This window comes from Primulina huaijiensis, chromosome 8 (genome assembly GCF_012295235.1).
Source record: "Primulina huaijiensis isolate GDHJ02 chromosome 8, ASM1229523v2, whole genome shotgun sequence".
NCBI lineage: Eukaryota > Viridiplantae > Streptophyta > Magnoliopsida > Lamiales > Gesneriaceae > Primulina > Primulina huaijiensis.
In genome coordinates, this window is record NC_133313.1 from 18323235 (window position 1) to 18332896 (window position 9662).

The 9662-nt window shown below is 34.6% G+C and overlaps 2 protein-coding genes across 2 annotated transcripts; both read right to left on the reverse strand.

The window, feature by feature from the left end:
• Positions 1–474: 474 nt before the first annotated feature.
• On the reverse strand, positions 475–3927 carry LOC140982885 (NAC domain-containing protein 62-like). The gene is made up of 6 exons (XM_073449660.1): positions 3544–3927; positions 3109–3389; positions 2440–2763; positions 2001–2330; positions 1169–1504; positions 475–1080 (listed from the first exon to the last, which is right to left on the reverse strand). The coding sequence occupies exons 1-6, from the start codon at positions 3707–3709 to the stop codon at positions 808–810; spliced, it is 1710 nt and encodes a 569-aa protein (XP_073305761.1). The 5' UTR covers positions 3710–3927; the 3' UTR covers positions 475–807.
• Positions 3928–5338: 1411 nt separating this feature from the next.
• LOC140983567 (uncharacterized calcium-binding protein At1g02270-like) lies at positions 5339–8741 on the reverse strand. The gene is made up of 10 exons (XM_073450659.1): positions 8409–8741; positions 8153–8257; positions 7948–8053; positions 7308–7528; positions 7151–7227; positions 6939–7047; positions 6724–6849; positions 6406–6516; positions 6192–6299; positions 5339–6107 (listed from the first exon to the last, which is right to left on the reverse strand). Exons 1-10 carry the CDS (start codon positions 8553–8555, stop codon positions 5880–5882), a joined length of 1338 nt encoding a protein of 445 aa, XP_073306760.1. The 5' UTR covers positions 8556–8741; the 3' UTR covers positions 5339–5879.
• Positions 8742–9662: the final 921 nt, after the last annotated feature.

Sequence of the window (9662 nt, forward strand, 5' to 3'; positions counted from 1 at the left end):
GGTGACTTTAATTTTTTCCAAGTCATGGCCTAAATTTCTAGCTCCAATGCCTGATGATCATTAGAGTTGTTTCAAAACTCGCTCTCTTGATTTTATACCTATGAATGCGTGGTCATGACCGGAATGCTTGTGAGCGTAGATCCAGGTATGAATCACAGGCAAATTCATTCAGGATATTCATATACTTTAATTAATCCAGCTATTTTTAATATACAAAGAATATAACATCACAATAATTAATTACTGCATTGTTCTCCAAAGCACGCGCTTAGCTAGTCTTTCGTGTATACACGATGCTTTAATGAAATTCAATTTGAAAGAAGTATTAAGTATATCATTTTTATTGTTGGTTTCATAGAGAATGAGAAGGTAATACAATGACTAATCCCAACTTGATTACAAGTTTATGAATGGAAGTTCAAAATACAATGATAATAACGAAATTTAATAATTTTTAATGACCGTAAAGCAAAAGAGAAAACCATAACGTCAGTCTAAATAATAACCATCCAAGAAAAATATATACAAACCAACTGCCTCAGAAGCCTCTGTAAGCATGCAAATATCACATACTATGTTACAGTAATCACAAAGAAAAAGATCCTGATATGCAATATACACCGATATGCTATTATTTTATTTTTTTTTGAACTGGTGTATATGCCAATATATTCTAATATAATACACAAAGATATTATCTTTAAAAAATATGAATAATGTTGTGCAGAAAGCTATCATGATGTCGTGCAGAAAGCTATCATGATGTCAACGCTCGATATTCTCTACGTGAAAAGTAGCTCAAGATCTCTAGTAAGTTTCCATCCGAAATTGGAAATATCCGAATATTCCAAGCAGTAGCGCGATAAGACTGAAGGCCACAAGCGCCTTGTGAATGTTAAGAGAAGATATGACTGAAGGTGTGGTCGTGTATTTAGAAGTGGAAGATGCAGTGTCAACAAAGATGTTTTTAGGTAAATTGATGGCACTCGTATGATGGGATAGCGAGCTGTTATTTGACTCGTCGCATGTTGACTCCCCCTCAACTAGTGTTAGTGTTTGCACATTCGTAGCTGTGTCACCCTGGAAGTTCAAACCTCGGAAATTTAGAATCTTTGAGAGGCTCCTATCTTATATTATGCAAAAAGCTTTTCAGGCAAAAATAGCTTACCTTGGGCAATTGTGGACTCCCTTCATGAATGTCATCCTCATTTAAAATCTTGGGAAGATTATACTGAACTGATCCAACTCCACATTTCATCTGCAAACGAATTCTCTTAGGAGCGGTTCCATGTGCTTCATAGTGCTGGGTACTAAGTTGATGTAATGGTTGGCGAGTCCTCATCTTGATTCCTGTTCCAAGGGTGGTTTCATTGCCCACTGCAGGGCTAACATACGAATGGGACACATCAACAGCTGCAACTTCAGAAGTAACTTCACTCTGGAAAGGAAATTCTTGTTTGTTATCATCCTCAAATAATTCACCTTCTGGAACACTTGGATATTTCTAGATTAAGATGAATAATATAGGGTCAGTTCAATTGTAAATAAACAAGTAAATATATGCCGTACAAAAATATGCTGCTCGAGCAGAGAGTTGGGCAGCAACAATATCGTATTGTTTGGCTACCCAAGTGACATGGATAAAAAATTGGTATTTGGACTATTGTACATGTTAAAAGATTTTCAGGTGTCTTGATGCTACTAAATAGAACTATTGGTTCAACGGGGAGGGGAGACACAGATGCATTAGATAGGGTCAGTTCAATTGTAAATAAACAAGTAAATATATGCCGCTCGAGCAGAGAATTGGGCAGCGAGAATATTGTATTGTTTGGCTATCCAAGTGACACGGAAAAAAAATGGTATTTGAACTATTGTACAGCTTAAAGGGTTTTCAGGTGTCTTGTTACTACTAAATAGAGCTATCGTTTCAGCGGGGAGACTCGATCCTAGACCAAGTTCATTAATAGATCTCTGAAAGTGATGTAAACTCCATGTACCTGGCAAAGGAACATCTCAGCCTCCGATTCGCTACTTGAGATGCAATCTTTATCTGATTTCAGCATGTTTACGTACTCAGGACTTTCAAGAGATGATACTTCATACAGACCACCAGATATCGAATTCAAGAAATCCTCCATCATTTCATTAGAAGTTGTCCCATATTGAAAAGGGGTATTATTTTGGACGTTGATGTCGTTATTATAACCACTATAAAAGTATGGAGTCCCAAGCTCTGCTTGCACCTGTGAATGTAATGGAGAGAAAATCGCCCCTTGCAGTGGGTAGGAATATAAATTTTCCATCAACTTTTCCAGTTCTGGGTCATGCTGCAATTAAAGGAAAACAAAAACAAAATGCTGACAAATAAATATAAACATAGAGAAAGAAATTAAAATTTCGAAAAATGGCACAATGAGTTCAATTCTTTCATCTCACTGGAGGAGATACTGTTCCTGAAATATCATGTTCCAATTTGTCAGCAATGAGACCACATTCCTGCTGATAATTAGGCACAGGATTTTCCACCATATCTTTGGAGGAATTCAAAGTCGGAAAGCTTTCAACACTTGACTGTTGTATTTTTGAAGTTCCATTGTGCAATGGAGTAAGCGTTTCTGATAAGTCATCTTCAACAGAAGTGGGGTTAACCACGGTGGGAGATGATACAATCCCTTCAACTTCGTCAGAATTTGAACTCTCGGTGATCTCATCTTGTTTCAAATCAGTCTTCTTGAATAGACGGGAGAGAACAAAAGCACTCTGGTAAAAAAAAAAAAACCATCACAACATTGCCAAAAAGATTATTAACAAAATGAACTTCCAAAATTTGTCCAACTCCCTGCAGATGAAATTAATTCACTAAATAACCAATTTGCTGCTTCTATACTATTTCTAGATCATGTAAATTAAAGCCACTATATTAAAATTAACTCGTCATCAATAAGAACAAGCATTCACATAAATATATAAATAAGGTAACTTTTGCCCATTCAATTCAAGTCTCAGGGTTTCCACAAAAAACAAGAAATCAAACAATCCAACCAACCAACAAACAAAACAAAATTACATAAAGATTGCGAAAATATTAGTTACAGAGATCCCAACCTGACCGGGATGGGTGCCATCCAGCGATTTATCAGTTGCACGATACTCATGGATGACCCAGTTAGTTCTCTTGCCATCCGGCGCACGGCCCTTGTAAAAAACTAGGGTTTTTTTCATCCCAATTTTCACACCCTTCCTCGAAGTAATATTTCGATCTTTACCAGTAGCTTTCCAGTAACCTCTCTGTGTTGCACGGTTCAATCTCTGTCCATTTTGATACTTCCGATCCTTGGGGCAGAAGAAGAACCATTCGTTGTCAGTCGATTCTACCGCTGACAAATCTGCGAAAAAGGGCAAAAAAATACAACATTCAACACCCTTCACTTCAAAATCAATATATATTTCCCTAAAAATCGACTCTTTTTGGTGGGAAATATCAAAGGAAAACTCGATTTCAGGTCATCGACAATAAATCAACTTAACACAATCAATTACCAGGTAAATCCCACGGCTCCCATTTACAAACATCGATTTCACGTATGACACTGACTTCTTTATCTTGTCTGTTGATCTTATGCCTCAAATAGTGATCGATCAGCTCCTCATCGGTGGGGCGAAATCTATAACCCACCGGTAACGCGTTCACGGGGATCACAGCCATGGGAAGATGAAAAAAAGGCAAACAGTTTCCTTCGATAAATGAAAACAGAAAGGTGGGAAGAAAATTATGAATATAACAGAGAGCAACGTATAATGCAAAAGGGGGTGGGTGCTAAAGTGCTGTATAAAACCTAGAGTGAAGATTCATGGAAATTCAGGTGGGCTCGAGTTATGGTGGAAACTTCTTGGAATTTCTCTCTTTGCCACTTGCCGGGAAACCACGGATGGCGGTGGTGGTATAATTCATTTAACTATGGGTAAATTTATCGAGAAATTGGCCTTCAATCCTCAATCGTCGTTTTTTTTTGTTCAGTCTCTGGATATTTTTTAGTACCACATTTTCACATGAAGTTTATCACATTTCCACATGAAGTGTACCACAATTTGTATGACATAGTACCACAATTTTGTGGGTAGGGAGTGAACCCAAAGAAATGTTTTGATTGAGGATTTTTCATCAACTTCTCCTAAATTTATTTTAAATTTCACGAAAAAACTTAAATTCATATTATTTGTACATCCACAAGAAAATATATTTTGCATTTCCTAATCTTATATAACTTTTTCGGATAAAAATCGATACAAAATATTAAAAATATAATATTAATATATGATATTTGGTTACTAATTATTTCATATCTGAAACATATATTAATCACATATCTGAAATAATTGGTACTCAAACAGCATATATTAGCACATATTTTTAATATTACGTACTGATATTCATTCATGAAAAGACATGTGAGTTCAAGAAGTTCAAATATATTTTTTCCAACAATGTTACGTGAAGCAAATTTTTGTTTACTTTTACGGATTTTTGAGTAATTTAACGTTAAAACAATATATAATGAATAGATATGTTATGAGAGGGTTTCGCGAGTCTATATATTTGAGACGACTCAATCCGATCCGATCTATAATTTTAATGAAAAATAATATTTTTAACATAAAAGTAATATATTTTATTGATTTTTATTGAGTAGAAGATCTGTCTCACAAAATTGATATGTGAGATGGTATCACAAAATTTTTTGTGATAATTATAAAGAAAAACATAAATATAATTTTGGGTCCGACACACTCAAAAAATCGACAATCTCATAAGAATTTTTGTGATAATTATAAAGAAAAATAAATAAATATATTTCTGGGTAATTTTATTTATCTACATTATTTTTGTAGTTAAGTTTTTGTTTTGTGGAAAAGAAATTGTCATATAATTGCAAAATTTATAATTTTGGTTTTCCTGGTACTTACGCCGGATAACCTCTCAACATCTTCGTTCCATCGAGTATGGGACCAACGAGAGTGTACGAACTTTAGTAATTGCAACAACTCATTTTAATATTTGCAATTGTTTATATGGTCGCTTTACCAAAAAAATTATGTATTTTGTTTTAAATATAAATATTATAATTTTTTTCATTTATCTCAAATATATATTCTAATATCTATATTTAATATTATTTTATTTATTATTTACCAATTTATCTCTATTCAATAATTATTATAATTAATTTCATTATTATTTTATATCATATTAAACATTAAAACAATATTTTCAATAATTTTCTCAATACGCATGAAATTTCAAATAAGTCTAGTTGACGCCACTGACTGAATAATGTACAATAAAGCTCTTCCATCCTTTCCATCAAAATCAATCAAGAATCTGAAATTTACAAACTCAATCTTAGTTGACGCCATAGTTTTAAAACAAATTCAATTCTAAATTTTCTGCAGGGACGAACCAGCCGGTAAGGGCCTCCGGGATTCATCGGCGCTTACAAAATGCTAAATCCTAATTCTATTTTTCTACAAGCGCGAAAAAGAAGCTTTGAGCTGCAATAAAATACAGCACTCGGAGTCACTTGTTGCCCCATTCACACATCCTAACGTAACTTCTATTGATGAGATTCTCATCCTCGTTTTCATATACAAAATATGCCATGTAGCATGCGCCATTGATGTATAAATCCCCCTTTCATCGATGGCTTTCGCGTGATAGTAAGAGGGTACTACCATAGAAATTCCATCTCCCGGGAACTTCTTCGGCACGAATACCTCTAGTGATCCAAGATTTGGCGGCTTGAGTACGTATAACTCGACATCCTCAGCCCTTCTTGTTTTTTTGGAACAATATTATGTTCAGCTCGTGCCAACTAGTGTCATGATGTCAGTCGAGAGCATGGCATTCTCATCGGTGAGAATACAACAGTGAGTCTAGCATGATCCGAAAGAGAGTAATCTTCAGGCCACGTGCCTTTCTCTACTTCAGTGGGGAAGAGAACTGCATTCTTGATACTTAAGCCGGTAGTCTGCTCAGTGCCATTGACAACATCATCCCAGAACTCATCATCTCTTTGCGTCGAATACGAAGAGTTCCAAATTCGGCGCTGAAAAATAATTCCATATTAAGCAGGATGAAAGAGAAAAGACAAGTGAAAATGCATAATTATAGCCAAAGTCGTATATATTACCTTAAATTCATTATAGTCGAGAACGCCATTTCCATCGATATCTGCCCGAATCCACAATTCTTTTAACTCTTCAGCACTCAATCCATTACAATGTCCAATCAAATTAAGCTGCGGGAGAGCCAAAGAACGAAACAGTCTAACCGGTTTTCTGAAATAATAGTGTTAAAAAAGCTATAAATATGAAGAAATTTCTCACAACCGAAATGTTAAATACCTGCCGTAATGCTTCACAGAAGCCCGAGTAGGTAATGTAATCACCATGGCTATCGGCTTTTAGAAACGCAAATGCATCATCCTCTGTCAGTGAAGCTCGTCTAAGTTGATACTGTAAAGACGAATACACCAAGGTTGAGAATTAAGCAAAATGAAAATTGAGTAGTTATTCTAGATTTGAACGCCTCGACAGTGGAGCAACTTGAGCACCACATTTCAATCCTTGTAGCATATAGCCAGTCACACAAGATAGCATGGCGCAAATATTGCTCTCCAACAGTTGTATATAAAAACGTTTGAAGTCGACATAACATCTCACCTTGAACATTCCAAACAACGCTTCACTCCAACTTGTTTTGAGTAATATCCGATATCCATTAGGATTAAGAAGCCATATGAAATCTACACCGCAGATGTTCCCACGATGATTAAGGTGGCTCACCCACTGCATGCAAGGTATGTATGTCACACTATAGAAATGACTTCTATAAAGAAACAAAGAAGAAGAGAAGTCGAGATATTGAGGTAAACAACCTTATGCGCATCTGCATCCGTATACTGGTGAGCAGCATCATATGACGAAACAAATCCCTGAGATCGAAGAAACCTGTAAACGTGGCCTCTCTTGCTTCCATTCCAGTCGCTGCGTTGTAAGAAAAACCCGGCAAAATATGTAAGATACATCTTATAGATTGGCCTTCAATCATCTGAAACTTAATACTTAACAACAAGAATCTTGAACTTACCCACATAGTAGAATAGGCAAGGGATTGAGTTTGTTTTCCTTTTGATACGATTCCACATATTGCAATATCTTATAGACCTGTTAATGAAAATAAGTCACAGTAAGTTGCCGACCAAATAATATCAGGGCAAGACTCGAAAAATAGCATTTTTACATACCTGACGCAATCTCTCTAAGCATAAACTTGAATCGTGTGGAAATAATAAATGGGTATTCACAATCAGAATTTCTTGACGGACATTATTGTTTCGACATGGATAAATAGGGGCAATCAACTCGACATGCAGTAGCTGAGCTACACGATCACCGAAATCATTGAAAAGTAACTCCCGGTGGTTGATGACCCTGAAGTAATCCTTGTGCACAGCGGTTAAAAGACCTGAACAATTTCAAGAAACAACTTTGATTTTGAAACGAAAACAAAGTCCTGAATCCTGATACCTTAACATGTATAATGAAGCAATACAAACAATTTGAAGAATGGATGCACTATTTTTTTCCCCCATAATGGAGACTTTACCACACTTTTGGTTAGGACCAAATCAACTCACTTCTTTAACAATAACTACTCATAACCCCTTGTTTAGTACATGTTCCCCTACCCAAACTTCACCACACATCTGTGATATATGGAATTTGTACAAAGGTAAAAGTGTTTTCTAGTGAAAACAAGAAATCAACTTTCTATAGCATGAATAATTTCATCACATAAATCATAATACAGTGCCAAATTTGAAGTAATGGCAATCAATAGTTTCTCATCCGAACATCAGAAACAGAAAGAGCTCAAATACACACCATCTCCACGATTATTTGTTCGTGCAAGCTTGAAATTGATGTAACCAGCATCCCCGAGCCTCTTATCATAAACACTGACGAGTTCTTCATTCCCAGTCCAGAATTCCTGCAGCAGTTCCCGGATAAAAAGGTTAAAATACCATAAAAAAAAGTCATACTTGTACATGAATATTATTTCATAACGTCAAAGGAAAGAAATAAAAACCTGGAGACAAATGATGGAAGATCTTTCATACAACAACCAATCCAAAATCTTTTGGTTTCTGTTCAGCCAATAATCTTTAACATCGCTTTCCCTGTAGCTTGGATCCTGCTCTCACCCCCACAATGCACATTACAAAAAGTACCATAAAAAAAACCAACAATTTTCAAATAGCGAACCCACAAATACACAAACAAGACATCACACGCACAACCATCACAAAGCATATCCATGATAAACGAAGATTTAAAATCCTTACATCTTGATCGAGTCTTTTGTAAATCGGGGCAAGAATATTAAAAGTTGTGCAAGAAACACAGGTGGGGTCCGTAATCGATGAAGCTATTGCGTAGCTCCCAATTCTTGATACCCTCCCCCTGCCAATCCTCTTGCTCTTTCTCCCCATCCCTTTTCGTATCCTAAAAAATCGTAGACAAGTACGTGTGATGCTCTAAAAACAGAAAGGCAGCAAATCTTGATGGATGAATGAACAACAGTGGAAAACAGAAGAAAAATCGGATGATTATTATGGTGGTGATTTGTTCGGGGAAAAAAAAAAAGAATGGCTAATAAGAGAGCAAACGACTATGATTAGTATTGTATGCTTATATATTATGAATATAATGAGGTTGAGAGATAATAAAACTGTAAAACTGCCATTAATTTTTTAAAATACAAACCGACTGCATATGATAATTCAGTTTGAATTTTTTAAAAAAAATTGCAGAACGGCACTGTAATCGACCTTAGATAACATATAAAAATTATACATCTGATAAATAAATTGCAAGATATTACATAAATATATACCATCATTTACGACATATGAAAACTGTATATATATAATTAAGATATTCCATAAAATATCTATACTATATATTAAATTTGGGTTTAATAAAGACAAAATAAGACACCAAATTTCCCTTCCAACTTTGCCCTTAGATCAATATTACAATTTTTTTTTTAACAAATACTTTTTTTTTAATTTTTTTTAAATTTCATCAATTCAAATAGTACTTTAGTTTCTCGACAATTTGTCAAATTTCACTTTAATCTCTCAGTAATTATAAAAAAAACTGTACCCATTACCTAGGTATTAATGAAGATAGCGGTTGTCAAAATCCCACTAATTTCGACCTTTTGCAATCTACAAAGATGTGTATACTTGGTGCATGTTTGCACGTGGTCGTGTTGGGTGCTTATGCTTAGAATAATACATATAATTTTTGTTATTTTTTTGGGAGTGATAAAATAATCTAATAATAAAGATTTAAATACTAGATAAGATAATTACAAATCTAAAATATTAATTAAAATAGAATTGAAGATTTAACAAAATACTATTCGAGGAATTTTTTTTAAAAAAAAAATTCATCGTGACATAATAAAGATATAATCAAATTTTCAAAATTTAAACAAAATTTTATCACAATACATCGCAAAGAATCATTTACATTAACCTATTGTCATGTCTAATTGTTAATTTATCACACGAACTTTGTCAATTTTGATA